Below are 18,132 nucleotides of genomic sequence, written 5' to 3'. Positions count from 1 at the left end.
AAATTTTCTAGTGCTATAGTACATGCATCTGCATGAATTCGGGCTACCGAATTCGAATCGTCTTAAATTTTGTAGGGGCATAAAAAATGACCTTATGAACAATAGTCATATCTTCGGCATGACCATTCCTCATTTCTTGGCAATTTAGGATCAAAAAATTAGAATTTCAACCGATTTCCAAATTTTCGTGTGCTCTATGCCATTTGCATGAATGCGGGATGCCGGATCCGAATCGCCTAAAATTTTGCGGCGCTATAAAAAAGACCTAGTGAAAATAATAGTCACGATTTTTTTGGTATTTTAGGGCTAAAAACTGGAATTCTAGTCGAGTACCAAATTTTCATGTGCTATAGTCTACACCATTTGTATGAATCCGAGCTACCGGATCCGAATCACCTAAAGTTTTGCGACGCTAGCAAAAATGACCTAATGAACAATAGTCATGGCTTAGGCATGATTGTTCCTCATTTTCTAGCATTTTAGGGTCACAAAGTTGGAATTCTGCCGATTTCCAAATTTTTCGGTGCTATAGTCCATGCCATCTGCATGAACTGGATCCAAATCGCTTAAAATTTACCGGGGCCATCAAATATGACCTAATGAAAAATAGTCATGATTTCGGCATGACAGTTCCTCGTTTTTATTATTTTATGGCCAAACAATTGAAATACCGATTTTGAAATTTTTTGTGTGCTATAGTTCACACCATCTGTATGAATCCGGGCTACCGAATCGCCTAAAATTTTGCGGGGTCATAACTAATGAGCAATAATCATGGTTTCGGTATGACCGTTCCTCATTTTTTGGCATTTTAGGGCCAAAAAATTAAAATTCAGGCCGATATCCAAAGTATAATTCACACCATTTGCATGAATCTAGATTAGCGAATTCGAATAACCTAAAAATTTGGCAGGATCATAAAAATTGACCTAATGACCAACCGTCACAAACAAATGAAAATGTGAGGTAGGGGTGTTCAAACCCAACCGGAAAACCGCACCAAACCGATTAAAAAACCTGACTAGGTTTGATTTGATTTGGTTTGGTATTGAGTAAAAACCCGAACCAAACTGACATATAAATATATAATTTTTTGTATATACTTTTAAGACTTTGTATTGAATTTTCTTTAAAAATTATAGAAATATTTGAGATCCACTCATCGGATGGAGTAATATTTAATAGCACTGTGAAGTGCATTCATTTTTATTTACTATAATAATGAGTTGTATCACTTTCTTATCAAGTGTTACTGAAATGCGTCAATCATCTCTTTATTTTACCATATTCATATGTCAAGATTTCTTATATCTTTTTCGAATTTGAAATGGCATTTCGATAATTTAAAATTAAATAGAACATATCATTATTTAGGTATCATCTTGATTTTTATGTTTAATGATTAAACTCGATTAACCTTAAAAGCGTATATTAACGAAAAATTATTGTTAGACAATTAAAAAAATAACTATCATGTGTTACTAAAAAAAATTCTCATAAGAATATTTTAATAGATCATACGTTTGTCAGTTTTTTAAAGTTTTACTAAACATATATTTATTTATCAAAATTTTATCTATAACTTTAACAAAATAAGATTGAAAAATATTCATGTAACAAAAAAGTCCAAAAAATCCGAAAAACCCGACAAAACCGAATTAATCCAAACCGATATAGTTGGTTTGATTTGGTTTTGACAAAAACCGAACCAACTCGGTCCATTTACACCCCTAATGGGAGGAATACATCTTATAATATGGTTACACTCCAGCGTCTAGTAAAAAAGTATTCACCATCTCCCACGAATATCAAATGGCAGATGTGTTCCCATAAAACCAGTAACTTGGAGTGAACATGGCAAGAGAAATTAGTTCAACGATTATCTTGTTCCAATGCAACATCTGAAATAAACTACAGTCACAAGACATCATCAAGTTCCTTACAACGTAAAGATAATGAGAACTCAATCACTTGAAAAGAATTTTAAGGGCAAAAGAATTGTGAACTCAACTCTCTTCGGATCCCTATGAAAGTTACACAATCATGTACAAAATCAACAATCTACTATCCTACAACTACTAACTTCTCCTAAGGTTACACTCTTCGAAAAGAATGTCTTCTAACAAGTAAGCTAGTACTATATGCATTTCGTGTTTACAATCATTTCTACAGTGAAACAAACATACAAGCTTACAAGATAGACGGCTTCAATAAGTTCTGTGCATATGCTGCAAATTTTCATGCATCCTAAACTTGGGTTTTCTCAGGTTGCCGAGAAACTTCCTTATCAGCAAAGTGAAGGAGCCTTCGAAGCCTTAATACCATGTCACAATGAAAAGGCAAAGCAGATCTTCTCTCCAAGTATGCTGGACTTACAGTCATCCATGATAAAGCATGGAGCTCTGCAGCTATGTTCTCGAGAATCAAGTGAGTCTCTACTTCAACGTCTCTCGTTTCTGAGCTTGCACCCCTTCCCCCAACCTTGCCGACACCCTTCAAGAATTTTTCCTGGATGATGTTGCTGCCACCATAGTAATCAACGAGCCCGACAGAAAGAACTGAGGGCCATTCCTCTTTAGAGATGCCCCTTGCATCTCTCCTCATTGTAGGTACTGCTTTTGAAACCACAAAACCAGTTGAAAGAGGGATAGCACAGCCCTTGCTGTGGAGAAGATGGGCGAGTGGTGGTGATTCAGCAGTTAGGCAAGTGCGAAGCTGAAGACCAACAGGAGGTAGGAATCGCATATTTGGTGACGGGATTAGAATATAGGAGGTGGATGTAGAACCAAGGGACTTCACTGGAGTATAACCTTCAAGATAACCTGGCTGACTCAGAATGCCACTACTTTGACTCGTCCCTGCAAAATTTACTGGTTCATATACAACCATACACAAGTATGAAACAGAAATAACTAGGCATAAAAATGTGAACTGCTGATAAAGCCAGAGAAAATATTTCTCCATATGCTAAACACCAAACACCACCCCCCCCCCCCCGAAAAAAAAAATTACCTTACAGAAATGATATGCTTACCCCTATCCCGCTTTACTCCCTTGGTAACTCATATCCTAACCACAATTCCTTGATATTAGGCTATTCCTCCCTTGAGTTTCTCAAAAGAAAATTTTCAATACCTCCAACTAGAGAAGCAATTCTCTTGGAGTTATCTTAAAAGAACATTATGCTTACAAGTGGCCTAGTGCATTTTATTGGTTTAAGTATTTAAAAATAACATCTCCTTTACAGTCCATAGCATAAGAGATTCCAGAAGAAAGGCAAGGAGCTTTAACTCAATCAGAGAAAAAAGGGAATCAAAACCAAAAGAAAATGGGAAAAGACAACACCTACCATGACTCACTATATCTGCTTGGAACATAAGCTGTAAGGAATGATCAATTGAAACAGAGACAAAACTAATGCTTTGCACCCATTGAAGTAAACCCCTCGAGTTGTCCACCATACCCTGTCCGCCAATTAACTGCTTCCTTGTGGATGGTTGCCCCATGCCACCTTTCATGAAAGAGGAAACCTTTGAGTGAGGACTGTACAATGGACTAGGGGAGGAAGGAAGTGCTCTTTCCTGAATCAGACCTATTTCCTGTTGCTGCAAGGATGCCCCATTACTACTTGCCGACATTCCATCAGGCACGGATCGTCTTAGCTGCAGAGACCATTTCTTCACCTCAGATCCCCCAATTGCATACAGGGCTTTTTGCCATTCTGCGTCCAGAAAATTGCATTAATAAGATTAGCAACTTCAGCAACATTACAGATGAATGATCAACCAAGCAGACACTTTATTCTAGTCCCTCAAAAGCCAGCAAGTCAATGGCATCAAAATTCAAAACCAGTGAGGATCGTAAAGCAACAATCGTAACAATAAGCAGAAGATATTGATAGGATATGTTTACCCTGGCATTCAAGCTCAAAGAAGCTTCCAATACGTGCAATAACAAAATCCCTAGGCTTGGCAATGGCAGACTCGGGAGGGCATGCCTGAAGTATCTGGCATCCTTGCTGCAAAATTTGCACAAACAAGGATTGCAGACCTTTCGTATCCTGCCTACTACTAATTCCTCCAAATGGATATATATAATTATCAAGCAATTCGCCCCTGGAATCTGTCCATATACAAACCAGCCAGCGCCAATCCTCAGTCCATCCATAACAACAATGCAGGCTTGGAAGTGACTTTTGATGTGCAGAACCAGAGCCATCTGGTTCAGATGTTTCAGACTGTGTGTTTGGTCCAGTGTCTCCGCCACCTGAAGAAGCTGAACTCTGCATAAAATTTCCACTTGTACCATCATCTAACAAAAGCTTTGAAGATTCAGCCATTAGATTACCCGACATAGGAAATGAGAGTCCACGATCCAATGAACCTGGTTCAGCAAGAATGTAAAGGGGCTCAAACAAATAACGAACTTCATCTTGGATAGAAAAATCCCCAATTCTGTTTGGATCACATCCCAGACTTCCCCCTCTTGATGTTTGCCAGTTGTCCCAACTACCAGACCTTAGGCTAGCATCAAGTTCAGCCTCTCTCTGAAGGGAAGTTCCTATGCTTCGAGGACCAACACAGTCCTTCCACATACCTGGAACTGGGGAAGTCATTTGCATCAAGACCGGGTGAGATCTACCAGACATGGATGATGACTGAACCATGTCACTGGAGGACCCTCGAGATATTCTGCGGGCTTTGTTATAAACTGTGAAAGCAATTTCCTTTAGGACGAGAAGCTCACTCAGAGCAGGACTTGTAACCCTAAAAATTGCATCAACAGTTACAATCTGCAATACCAACTTAGGAATACAAAACCCTGAAAGTGTTAAAACATTTGAGAGTGACTCATCCACTGCTGCTGAGTAACTTAAGGCCTTCCCGACTTGATTCTGCAGTGTAGATCGCCTCTCTTTGTCTGAAGAAAGAACCACTGATCCAACAGCAATAGAAGATTCAACCACCGTCTGTAGGACCGCAAGAGGCTCAGGGAAAGGGCAAACCACGTATATCACCTGATTTGACATTCAAATATACACTCCGGTATCAGCTTCTGTGAAACAATTGGGTATCCTAAACTAATAGAAAAGAAAAAACCAGTAATTATTGACTCAGATATGCAACCAGGAGTATAAGAGCAATTTAGCCTTAGCCAAAGTTGCTTCATCTCAATTTTCAAAAATCTTGCCTTACTAATTAAGCTTCTCAAATGTTTCAACTGGTCATAATATATCCTTCTTTATATTAAGAAAACGTTTTAGCTATTGGTACGTCTAGTGAATCTCCTAGGCTTACCAATAGTACTCGTATTGTTTGTTTTTGAAATGAGTACTAGTATTGTTTCCTATTCCTGGTTCTTTATTATTACATGTTGTATCATTCGTTTCCGTTGCCCTATTACATTGTTGTTGCTATTGTTTGTTGCTTTATTTTCACTGTTCCTTGAGCCGAGGGTCTATTGGTAACAGCCTCTCCATCTTGTGAAGGTATTGGGTTTATTGTTGTTGTTGCTACGTCTAGTGAATCCAATCACTTCGTCTGCTGCTCCACTTTAGAGATTTATCACTTTTTTTTATTTGCACCGGGTGTCCGAGTCTCTTCGAGCCCTGACTACTCCTGGGGGTGCACAGGCCATCGGCAAGGAGTTTCCCGTAAGTGCACCACGGTTAATTCAGGTTTTACCCAATCCGATGGCCCTCAGAAATTGTTTGCACCCAGTGGGTTTCGAACTTGAGACCTTGAAAGGGAGCAAACCCCAAGGCTCAAGTCAATTGCCACCAGGCCAACCCCTGAGGGTTAGATTTATCACTTTTGAAGCTGACTAATCTCCTTTAACAGATATATTTTAAAAGAAAATTTTGACCCCTACATAGGACGAAACACTTATAAATGCCCCCTACTGTATTCGCCCATCCAACTAATGAGCATTTCACTAGCCTCGGGTAAGTGAGAACTACTCTACCAGTGGTCAACAGAAAATACACATTGGGGTAACAATATTATAACAGACCAAGTCATTCTTTCACTATCAACTTGACAGCTCCTCAACCCCAAGCCTTAGCATCATAAACATTGTTGTTACGACCAATCATATTGAAACAAATGGCTATGTAGTGGAGGCACCAGAGACAGTAAGAAAAGTTCTAGTTGCCAAGTTCTTTCCAATTTGTCCTTTCGCATCCTCTTATCCAGAAGACATGGAATCACTCTTTTCTCTCAATCTATTCTTTCCGTTTTGCTTTGCTGGCGAAGCTTAAGTGTATAAAAAGGTTCCCGTATCAAGAGAAAGGGGTGGCACTGTCCTAACATACAACAACAACAACAACCCAGTATAATCCCACTTAGTGGGGTTTGGGGAGGGTAGTGTGTACGCAGACCTTACCCCTACCCTGGGGTAGAGAGGCTGTTTCCAAATAGAGCCCCGGCATCCTTCCCTCCAAGAACTTCCCACCTTGCTCTTGGGGAGACTCGAACTCACAACCTCTATTAACAGGGTACACTATTTCCACCAATCCATAATGGACTCAACGAATTTCAGTTTAATGATCATCTTTGACTTTATAGTGCAATAGAGAAATGAGAGGGAAAAGAGAGAGAAAAAACAACAGCGAGATAAAGAGGTGAAAGTAGACGAGGAATAAAGAAGAACAAAGAGAGTCACAACTTACTGTACATGGACCAGTACTTCCTTCTTTTGGATTCATGGTCATGCATGAACTAAGCTTTAAATTCCTGAGAACTTTTGAGAGAGACTTCAGATAGCTTTCTAAATCCCAGCCATTGGAGAGGGATAGGAAATAATCACTGATTGATCCCAGCATAGATGTGCTACTGCTGTCTATCTTCATTGACTGAGGGCAATCAATCAGAACAAAACCAGAAGATACATTCTTCCCGGAGTCTATCTCCATCTCATTTCCCATACATTGAGGTGAATGAGTTCCCAGTTTGCATGTTTCATAAACTGAAAGAAAGAAGCATAGTCAATATACAAGTCAAGGACAAAATTTCATTCCTCAAACATAGAGGTAGCCATATTAATATCCAAGTCAAGGACAATTTTGAAGCTTGATTTTCGAGAAGAACGTAATAATATGATCTCCCTTTTTCAATTACTTTAATATACTCTTTCCAACCACTTCCAACCAAGAGGTTGTGAGTTCGAGTCTCCCCAAGAGCAAGGTGGGAAGTTCTTGGAGGGAAGGATGCCGGGGTCTATTTTTGGAAACAGCCTCTCTACCCCAGGGTAGGGGTAAGGTCTGCGTACACACTACCCTCCCCAGACCCCACTAAGTGGGATTATACTAGGTTGTTGTTGTTGTTGTAATATACTCTTTCCAACATTCATCTCATCTTCTTGTGCAATTAAAAAAAAAGATCTTAAATTATACTAATTTAAGATTGAGATATAAAATGCAGAATATTAAATATGAAACAGCCACCTTGTAAAATCAACTCGAATTTACACTTTTCAGATACCTGAAGACCTTCTTATAACCATAGCAGCCAGTATATTATTTTCTATTCAGATCAGCATCAATTTAAGTATACTAACCAGTTCCAAGCTGTTGGAAAAAATCAGTTGCAGCTGTTGTTAGAGCATTGATGTCTGGGCAGACAACGTAATATGACATCTGAAAAATGTTGGAAAAAATGGTTAAGGAAAATAATAGTTAACGAGATATGCAAAAGAGCTTCTTATAGATAAACTTGCTACTTGTGTTATCTATCTTAAACTTACATGCTTGGGCATTGCATAAGGCTCAAAAGGTGCCTTTTCCCAGAGCTGAAGAGAACTAGGTGATGTCTTAAGCCAATCGTCTTGGTATCTGCAACGTAAAATAACTTTAGTTCCTACTTTATAAAAGCGAAATTAAGACCAGAAACAGAAAAGTAACTCCAAATAATTTGGTGATCATAAATACATTGTAACAATGTCCATGTGAGTCCTCTCCACTAACAGGTGAATACAAGAACCAAATGCAGCTCCGGCATGCTTTCAGTTAATTCAGTTATCACCAGGTTGAAGCCTTAGGTAATCCATATGAAAAGAAGTCCTAGAACTTAGTGAGGTGTGACAGATTGCAACTAAGTAAAAGGTAATCCATATGAAAAGAAGTCCTAGAACTAGTAAGTGGTGATAAATTGCAACTTAGTAATTCAACTAACACCATCAGATTTTAAGGCTTCAGGAGGTCTCTTAAGGGGCTTCACGCCGCCTTGTTCAGGGAGCATTATCACCTAAGGGTCATCCATCTTTTATTTGCAGATGACACTTTTTGGTTTTATGTGATACAGTTGCTTCTCCGCTCTCATATTTGAGGCAAATTATTATTTGGTTCCAGGTTGTCTCAGGTCTCAAGATCAACCTTAGTAAATGTGAGATCACACCAGTGGGGGAGGTGAACAATGTTGAAGAGCTAGCGCAAGTCTTGAATTGTAAAGGTGCATTACTTATTACATACTTGGATCTACCGTTGGGCTCTTCAAACAAGGATCTTGCAGTGTGGAACCCGGTGATTGAGAAAGTCGAGAAGCAGCTAGCAGGATGGCAGAAGAGGTACTTGTCAAAAGGAGAGAAGAAAGTGTTGAATAAGAGCACTTTGTCTAACATGCCTACATACTTTATATCATTATTATAGGCACAGGCTACCGTGACAGAAAATCTGGAAAGACTTGCAGCAGAATTTGTTATGGGATGCTCCAGACAGCACAAGCAAGTTTCATTTAGCGAATTGGAAAGTCGTCACATCTACGAAGATAATCGGGAGGACTTGAGTGAAAGATCTTAGATGGTCAACAAAGTCCGTCTAGGAAAGTGGATTTGGAGGTTTGATACGGAGGAGAATATTGTACGGAGGGGATTTTTTTTTTAGAAACAACAACAGACCCAGGGTAATCCTACAAGTGGGGTCTGGGGAGGGTAGTATGTACGCAGACCTTAACCCTGCCTTCAACAAGGCAGAGAGGTTGTTTCCGAAAGAACAGGTTTAGTACACAAGATGTGAAGTTATCCAAAAGAGTACATAGAGAAATACACAAAAGATCTTATACCTAAGCTAGCCTCACAGGTAATACAAAACCTCAAAAATATGATCAACTTCCTCTAATGTTTCTTGTTTACACCAAAAATAGTACAATACTAAACAATTTATCTTCATCTTCTGGATGGTGCTTCTTCTATCTTCAAAACATCTCTGATTCCTCTCATTCCATACTATCCACCACATGCATGCAAGGACAATCCTCCATCTCTCTTTCAACGGGTTAATTTGCCATCTATGTTCCAACTGGCTAGTACTTCCACTACTCTCCCTGGCTTACCTCACCTTATACCCCTCAGATAATTTTCCATAGCTGGTATGTCCATTTCCAGTGTAAGAAAAGATAGTTGATTGTCTCTACTTGATTCCCACAAAGATAACATCTGGAGCATAGTTGGAATTTTCTCTTCACAAAATTGTCTTGTGTCAAAACTGCCTGTCGCCAATAGCCACGTAAAGTAGGCAACTCTTTATGGTACTTTAACTTTCTATATTATCTTGCATGGTCAATATCCAACCCGATTGTTTGATATATTGTATTTTTCATAAACTGAATCATAGAGAACATTCCTTTGTTATCATTTTGCCATATCAAACAGTCCTCCACCCAGTGTTGGAGGAAGCGAGTGCTTCACCACTTTAAGTGTGAAGCGAAGCAAAGGGTAGTTCGCTTCAAATGACGGAGGCAAAGCAGTTTTAATGAAATGAGCGCTTCATCCCCTTAAGCGCGAACTGTGTGCAGCGACTGAAGCGAAGAGGCATGTGTTTTTTATTTTTTTATTTTTTATTGTTAAAAAGAAAAAGAAGTACCAGACCTGTGTGTACATGTTTCTCACCCTTGGTGTGACTTTCTTGTGCAAGTTGCGACTAGGGTTGGGACTTTATATTGCCCTTCTTCCTCAAGCTCCAGGTATGGCTTTCTTTTTCTCCCTTTTTCTTCTCCTTCTCTTCTTTGTTTCTCTGCTGCTGCATTTTTTTTTTCCTTTTCTGCTTCTTCTCTTATTCTTTCACTTCTTCAGCTTTTATTTTATTCATCTGTTTGACTTTTTGTTTCACCATGTTAATTTAATTGAATTCTTTAAATTATTCTATTTCTTTTTCCAGCTATATTAAGTATTTATTTATCTATTTGTCTTCTTCTCTCAGTTTTTTCCTCATTTTATTCACTTTGTTAATTTAATTGAATGTTCAAATTGTTCTTTCTTTCTTTTTTTGGTTTTCTAATTTAATTAAATTTTATTTATTTATTTTTCTTCTTCTATCTGTGTTTTTTCATGTGCTCCAATGTTTAATTTGAATATTTTTTTAAAAACTGCACTTCACTTCAATGAAGTGAGCACTTCACTTCTCGTTTCGCACTTTAAGTGAAACGAGCCCTTGTCGCTTTTTGTCCCTTCACGCTCTAACAATTACTGCCTCCACCTCTAAAATCCCTTTGAAATATGCTATGACACCATAGAACTTTGTTAATCTGTCCACCTCCCAATCATTCAACAACCTTCTTAAGCTCAGATTCCATGCTTGATCTGACCATACCTCACCCACAGCAGCTCTTTGTTGCTGACACAGGTTGAAGATGTAAGGATACAACTGCCTTACGATGCTTGAACTAACCAATTTTTTTTCCATATGATCCTTTCTTGCCGCTACCAATGTTTAAGTGTGTAATCATCTCATCTAAAAGCTTAAGTTGTTAGAGAGAACACACTTGTATTTACTTAATTATGTCTTCAATATGCCCCCTCACGTGCGGGCATGAATTTTTTATGAGCCAAGCACGTGGGATTTTTTTTTATATTGGGTGGCGATGAGACTCGAACCCAAGATCTCAGCCTGCTCTGACAGCGTGTGACCATCTCATCTACAAGCTTAAGTTGTTAGTGAGAAAACACATTTATTTATTTAATTATATCTTCAACAGCCATTTAAAGCGTACGACAAGGTTCTTAGAGAAGTTCTTTGGAGATGCTTAGAGGCAAAAGGCGTGTCGGCTGCCTACATTTGGGCAATTAAGGACAAGTATAATGGGGATAAGACTCGGGTTAGGACTGTAGGAGGCAAGTCTGAGCAGTTTCCGGTTGTTATGGGGTTACACCAAGGTTCTGCGCTCAGCCCATTCTTATTTACCTTGGTGATGGACGAGTTAACACATCATATTCAAGGGGAGGTACCATGGTGTATGTTATTTGCCGATGACATAGTTCTGATTGATGAGTCGCGAACCAGTGTTAACGAGAGGTTGGAGGTCTGGAGACAAGCTCTTGAGTCTGAGCGGGACGAACACGGAATACCTGGAGTGTAAGTTCAGCACTGAGTCGAGGGAAGTCGGCATGGAAGTGAGGCTTGAATCACAGGTCATCCCAAGTAGTGGCAATTTAAAGAACCTTGGGTCGGTTATCCAGATGGGAGGGGAGATCGACGCGGATGTCACACACCGTATTGGGGTGGGGTGGATGAAGTGGAGGTTAGCATCTGAAGTCCTGTGTGACAAAAGAATGCAACCGATACTCAAAGGTAAGTTTTACAAAGCGGTGGTTAGACCGGCCATGATGTATGGGACTGAGTGTTGTCCTGTTAAAAACTCACATATCCAGAAGATGATTTCCGAGGACATGGCCCTTGATAGGAAGTTGTGGAGGCCGAGTAATAGGGTTGTAGGTTAGGAGGTAGTTGAGTCTTTCCTTACTTCGTACCTTTGTGAGGAAGTCTAGTAAGGTTTTTGTCGAAGTCAGCAGCTAGGGGCAATGTTGTGTCTTACTACTCTTCCATTTTCCATAGTGCTGGGTCTATGTATTGTCTATCGCTTTTGCTTTGCATCTACTTTCTCATTTTCATGATGTTATTTTTCCAATGGTTTCTATTGGTGGTACTGATATTGTCTCTTTTCGTCTTCTTAAGCTGAAGGTCTTTCGGAAACAACTTCTCTACTCCCTCGGGGTAGGGGAAAGGTCTGCATACACTACCCTCCCCAGACCCCACTAGTGGGATTTTACTGGGTCGTTGTTGTTGTTGTTGTCTTCAACAACCAACTTTGAGACTGGATTTCCTTTTGATAACTGGCCATAAATTATTTATGGATCTCTACACTCAAAACGTATAATGTGTATTTCCTGGTTTTGTTGTCCAATTGCCTTCAATCCCATCTTTAGTTTTAAACTTCTAATAACATCCTTCCACAAGGATTTTTTCTACAGAAGCAAACATTTCAACAAGCAGCTTTGGTTATGAATCTTTAGGTTTCTAATTCCCAAAACCCCCTCCTTTTTTGCTAACAGTTAAGGAATTCCAGTTGACCAAGTGAATTTTTTCCTTCTCGCTATTGCCTTGCCAAAAAGCAAAACTTCTCCTAAGAGCATCCAACCTTTTAGTTACACTTGCTGATGCAGGAAAAAAGAGACATCATGTATGAAGGTATTGTATCTAGTACCCTGTTAATCAGAATTGATCTCCCTCCCAAAGACGAATATTGACTTTTCCGGTTTGTCAACTATTTTCACATCTTTCCAGTACTCCATTCCATATTACTTTGGATTTATTCTTAGCACCCCCAAGTATGCTATAGGTAGATTTCCAATACCCCCCCCCCCCCAAGTCTGCCAAAGCTTGTATCTCCACTGTTTCATTCCCTGGGTAAATATGACACTAACCCCAGTTAATATGTAATTCAAAGGTCGCTTCAACCAGGATAAAAATCACCCTCAGCATTCTAAATTGATCTTCCTCAGTATCACGAAAAATTAGAGTATCATCGGCATATTGAAGGTGAGATATATCCGGGCTATTGTCTACCCCGGAGTTCACCTAAATCCATTGATCCAATCATTCACCTTGGCAGTTTTTAACATGTTATTATACCCCACCATTGCTAGGATGACCAGAAAAGGAGACACAAGATCCCCCTATCTTAAGCCTCTTTGGATGAGAAAAACCTAAAGGAGACCCATTAATCAGGACCGAGAACTTCACCGTACTAATGCAGAAATTGATCCAATTGATCCATCTATGACCAAACCTCATCTTTTGTAGAATCCCCGGCAGAAAGCTCCAATTTACATTATCTATATCCAACTTATGGAATTGTGCAGGGGTAACTCACTTGTAGTGGAGAAGTATGGAATTATGGAAGGGGGTGGAGAACTAGAAACATCACAATCCGTGTGGATGCGGTCTTTGGAGGGGCATTATGAAGGGGTAGGAAGATTTAGGGTAGGGGATGGCAACAAGATTAGTTTTTTGGGGCATAGGTGGTATAGAGAAAGTAAGCTAAGATTTTCTTTTCCCAATCTATATAGACTATCGTGCCAAAGAGAGTTGACCGTCCAACAAATCTGTGGAACACATGGGGGAGTTCGTTGGGGCTTAAGGTTTAGGAGGAACATCCAAAACTGAGAGATGGACGAATTTCAAAACCTGGTTGATCTATTGTACGGGCAAAATGTACTGAATGACACTGCTGGCTTGTGGAGATGGAGAAAGAGAAGGGACGTTTGTTCATAGTTAGATCATATTACCAGAGTTTGCTAGTGAGAGAGGAATCAACCTTTCCACAGCCTACCCATTTGGATTCCCAGGGCGCCCAAGAAGGTGTGCTTCTTCATGTGGTTGGCAGTGAGGGAAGTGATACTGACAGCAGAGAATCTGAGGAAGTGAAGGATCACTTATCTTAGTTGGTGTTTTATGTGCAGATGTTCGGGAGAGGATGTCGACCATCTCTTGCTACACTGCCAAGTGGCTACGCTTGTGGTCAGTGATCTTAAGTTGGTTTGGAATTTAATAGGTGATGAGGTGTGGCACAGATGGGCCTTCCGAGGAAGGAAAAGAAGACCGAGAGCATGGGACGTTGCACCATTAGCCATTATCTGGGTTTCATGGAAAGAGGGAAACATGAGAGTTTTTGAAGGAGTTGTTAGTGATTTCGTTAAATTATGGAGTAGTCTCTTGTTTCTAATTTTGTTTTGGGGTATCCATGAGGCTCTTTCATGTAGCTGATTGGGTTTCTTTTGTAGAGAACCATATTCTGGTGTACCCATGAGGTTCCTTCATGTAAAGATGATGGGTTTCTTCGGTAGAGAACCATATTTCGGTGTATCCATGTGGTTCCTTTATGTATAGATGATTTGGGTTTTTTTATGAATACAGGAATGTCCTTCTTATAGACAGCAGGGGTAAATGGACCAGCACATGAGAAATATAGCAATTTGGTATATAACGAAATTTGGAGAAAAGGCAACCTGCATGTTCACTAATTCAAAGAGGAATGGACAAGGATCAACCACCTTCAGTATAAAATACATACCCAACAAGTATAGCAGGATACGGTACTGCAGACAATGTTGGCCTAAGCCTTGAGCCTGGTAGCTGCTCTGACTCTGATAGGCAAGTGTCTTGGCTTAATCTGCGTTCACTTGCCTCATCCACCCTAATTCCATCTGGAACAAAAAAGAAATTTATCAAAACCCATGGCAGGATAATTGACAGTACAACCATGATAATTCACACCTTTCAAACTAGATCCGCCAGCGGAGGACTGAGATGGACTTATAGGTTCTCCAACAGAAAAAGATATGGTACTTGAAGAATCTCGACATTCACTTGCACTTGCAGTGGACTCTGCAGAAAAACCATCACCAGATATTCCCCCATCATTTGATTGACTGCGACCTTTGCACCAATCAACAACAGATAAAGGACCTTCCATAGTACCAAAAGCAGATTTCATAGCTGTTTTTATATCATTCTGCAGCAGAGTGAGGGTAAATGATGCCTGAACCTGAATGAAGATGTTCACATATTAAGTTGTGAAAGGTGAGAAACCCAAAGTTATATAATGTACGAAATTTAGCAACAAGTAATTGTGCATCTTCTCACCATTCAAACTAAAAATTTGTTTCAGGTGCTTACCCATGGAATCTATAATGAGAGTAGTCGCATGCTAACAAATGTGAAGAAGAAAATAAAGAAAGGAAAAAAAATCACAACTGAGAAAGAACTTTCCTCCGACTCAGATGCTAACCATGTGACACCAGTGAGAAAGAACTTTCCTCCCACTCAGATGCTAACCATGTGACACCTAAATTGATAAAAAGGAAAACTACATACTGGGGAGATAAAACTAATAAATAAAGTAACAAATTCTACACCATCTCATTGGTAAAGATAATGATCAAGAGAAAAACTCTGAGCTGAAAATACACGGATAGAATGCAATTTAACATCTCCATGCAGCTACACTCATGGATGTTTATAAAAATCTTGTTTAAATATTCTTTTCCTCGAGACTATCAGATAGCACTTCCCAATCTGTCCACAGTATCATAATCATGAGTAATAGGTCATCTGTGGTATCATTGCATTCTTATGAGACTTCACCACCAGCATAAACAAGCCACGGTAGCCTAGGGTAGTAGACAAAGCAGGCTAAGAGTATGCCAGAGGTGCCTCTGCTGAAAGGGGAGAGGAGGGCTACATTCTATCAACTGTGAACCCATACAAAAAGCATTTACTTAAAAACAAAAGGCTTACATCAGCTGAAAGTGGATCAATAAGCTCCACGCCAGCAATATCCAGTGAATGACAGGAAGCCAATACTCCCCCACAACCTGCATGAACCATGGATGGTCCACATGAAAAGCCACGCCTCCACTGCTCCTGCAGTGCGAGCCAACCATAAGGACCATCATTATTATCAGCATCTAGTGCAACATCAACAAGGGATGTAGCTTGCTGCACAAGTAAAGCCATCCCATCAAGGAGTTCCTGAAGCGGTTGCCGTAGCCCATAAGCTAGCATACTTTCCTCAATGAAAGAATTATGCTGAACAGAGTGGCAAGCTTCTAAAGCAGATGATGGTTGTTTCATGCCTTTAGAAACTCCAACAGAGCGCCACACACCAACTGGTGCATTAAGGGTCCCATCCAGTAATCCTCCATCAATATCACCCGCTATCCTGACTGGTATTATTTCTTTCTTTTTCATCTCGGATTTGCTTGACAAATTGTCCACTGTAACCACTGCTTCACCTTGTGGCTGGTTTATAATGGTACTCCCTGACATCCTGCTCGCGCCAACAGGAAGGTAGCTGCTTGAAGATAATAGTGTATGCCGTATCTTACACATAAATGCCTGGCACATAAGGCATTCAACTTCTGTTGCTAGCACAGTTTTCATTGATTGACCAAAGCTGTCTGCTTTTAGTAACACTTCATTGGCTTTCTGGGTTTTATTGTGGATAGATTTAACAGAATTTGTCGAATTGAAACCATAAAATGGAGACTGTGCTACTTGAGCCTCACGTGTAGCGCAACTATGGTCAGAACCACACAACTTGCCGTCGTTTTTCTGTTTTCCACTTTCAATATGAGTGTAATATCTCTTTGATTGAATAATGGAGCTTGTATCACGCTTTCCAGCACCTGTTTTGAGGTTTACAGTAACACCAGACTTCTCCTCACATGCGTCAAAGCAAGGCGATAAAGGTGGGGTTGCAGAGTAGACATAGCTATTTGAGCTTGAATTTGAAGTATCCACTTCCCGGGACTTCGGGAGATAGGGATTCCTGAAAATCGAATGGGGCTTCTCACCTGTAGGGGTTTCAACTGCTCCATACTCAGGAGCAAATGTCATCAGAGCTTCAGCTTTAATTAAGTGATCGAATTCACCAGCAATAGCTGCTGAAGCATTGTTTACTTGATTAGCAACTGCAGTGCTTTTTATAACTTCTTGCTGTTTGCCCAGTGAATCATCCAGACTTGCTGGGGGTGGTGGTTGATTAAAGCTATCAAATGATGGAAAACCTACTGGCAAAAGCATCTGATCTTGCACATCCATCATCGAAGGACAGGGGCTGCTACCAACATCCGCACTATCTGCTGCAGGAAACATAAGAGCCTGAGACTCTGCAGTTCCTGGAGGCTTCAAGAATAAAAAGGAGAAATTAGCTCATTTACTGGTTAGGGAAGCAAAAGAAGAAGAATATCTACTACAACAAGGTGACTCGCATTCATCTGGCAAAAAGCAGGCATCTATTAGCTACCAATGATGTCCTATTATGTCCAATTTATTCATAGCTCCATGTCATCCAGTAAAACAGCACATCCATCTCTTATGTGCATTGAGCTAACTTTGCAGACTCCAATTAATAACTTACACCCAAACAGCAGTGCATTCAAATATCTTGAAGCAATTAAACTTTACGGTAAATCTGTATACAAGTCGTAGAATTCCTATCTCCCATGGGGACATAATATGTACACACTCTACTCCAAGAAACAAAAACAAAAATGAATCATATTTAGGTTGTGTTTCACGCAATGGAATTACTGGATCATCTGTTCCCTTGAGATGCTTTGGTTTGCTTAGTTCCATACATTAGCAAAGCCTTCCATATGATACAAGAAGGCTAATTGGTTTGACAAAAATCAGCAACTCAACTGTAATACACATTTATATTTTACTAGCTTTAAAGTACGCGCGCTGTGCGTGTTCTCCGTATCAATGAATATAAAATTTAGAAAAAATTGCACAAATATTATTAAACTATATGATGAGTTATAAAATAAAAAATTTAAAAAGTACAAGCTCTTGAAAAATATTGAATATTCATCCTATTTAGCCAACTTAATAAAGAAAAAAACTATGTCATGCAAAAGTATTCTAACACCTTTACATAACTTCGATATAGAAGTTGTGCATTTGCTTTAATAGCTCAAATAGAATTGAATAATACATTGACTTGTATTACTATACTATGTTATCATAGCCTTAAAGAAATAAATTCTATTTGCTCAAAGTACCTAACATAAATTTCATATTATTCATATTGAACTCAAATTGAAAAATACGACAAACAATAAGACACTCCATATTGTTGGATAAAACTGTCATACTAAGAATTTTATTAGATTAGTAATATTTAAATCCAACAAAAAAAATTCCTAGAAAGAAATAAAATGATATAAATTAAATCATTATATCATTATGATATAAGTTAAAATTTGCTGAGGTTGATGCACTCAAAATAAGTTAAATTATTTACATTGTTAGAGTATTATTTAGCTGCTAAATCCTAATGAAGGATTTATTGTTGG

General features: G+C 39.3%; 1 protein-coding gene across 8 annotated transcripts in view; it reads right to left on the bottom strand.

Moving 5' to 3' along the window:
• Positions 1-1,935: 1,935 nt before the first annotated feature.
• LOC107812402 (mediator of RNA polymerase II transcription subunit 13) overlaps positions 1,936-18,132 on the bottom strand; it is a 30,119-nt gene continuing 13,922 nt past the window's right edge. For 5 of the 8 annotated variants that reach the window (XM_016637491.2, XM_075253230.1, XM_016637493.2 and 2 more), the window contains exons 15-23: positions 15,569-16,957; positions 14,546-14,816; positions 14,343-14,475; positions 7,744-7,831; positions 7,558-7,636; positions 6,671-6,966; positions 3,913-5,017; positions 3,350-3,721; positions 1,936-2,858 (exon numbers count right to left, since the gene is read on the bottom strand). In XM_016637491.2, coding sequence (XP_016492977.2) covers positions 2,248-2,858; positions 3,350-3,721; positions 3,913-5,017; positions 6,671-6,966; positions 7,558-7,636; positions 7,744-7,831; positions 14,343-14,475; positions 14,546-14,816; positions 15,569-16,957 — 4,344 coding nt within the window. In that variant the 3' untranslated portion in view covers positions 1,936-2,247. The remainder of the gene's footprint in view (positions 2,859-3,349; positions 3,722-3,912; positions 5,018-6,670; positions 6,967-7,557; positions 7,637-7,743; positions 7,832-14,342; positions 14,476-14,545; positions 14,817-15,568; positions 16,958-18,132) is intronic. The other 3 variants (XM_016637495.2, XM_075253231.1, XM_075253232.1) reach the window with 2 other exon arrangements.

This window comes from Nicotiana tabacum, chromosome 5 (assembly GCF_000715075.1).
Source record: "Nicotiana tabacum cultivar K326 chromosome 5, ASM71507v2, whole genome shotgun sequence".
NCBI classification, from domain to species: domain Eukaryota; kingdom Viridiplantae; phylum Streptophyta; class Magnoliopsida; order Solanales; family Solanaceae; genus Nicotiana; species Nicotiana tabacum.
Note: the sequence above shows the minus strand (reverse complement) of the source record. Positions and strands in the feature narration are given on the sequence as shown.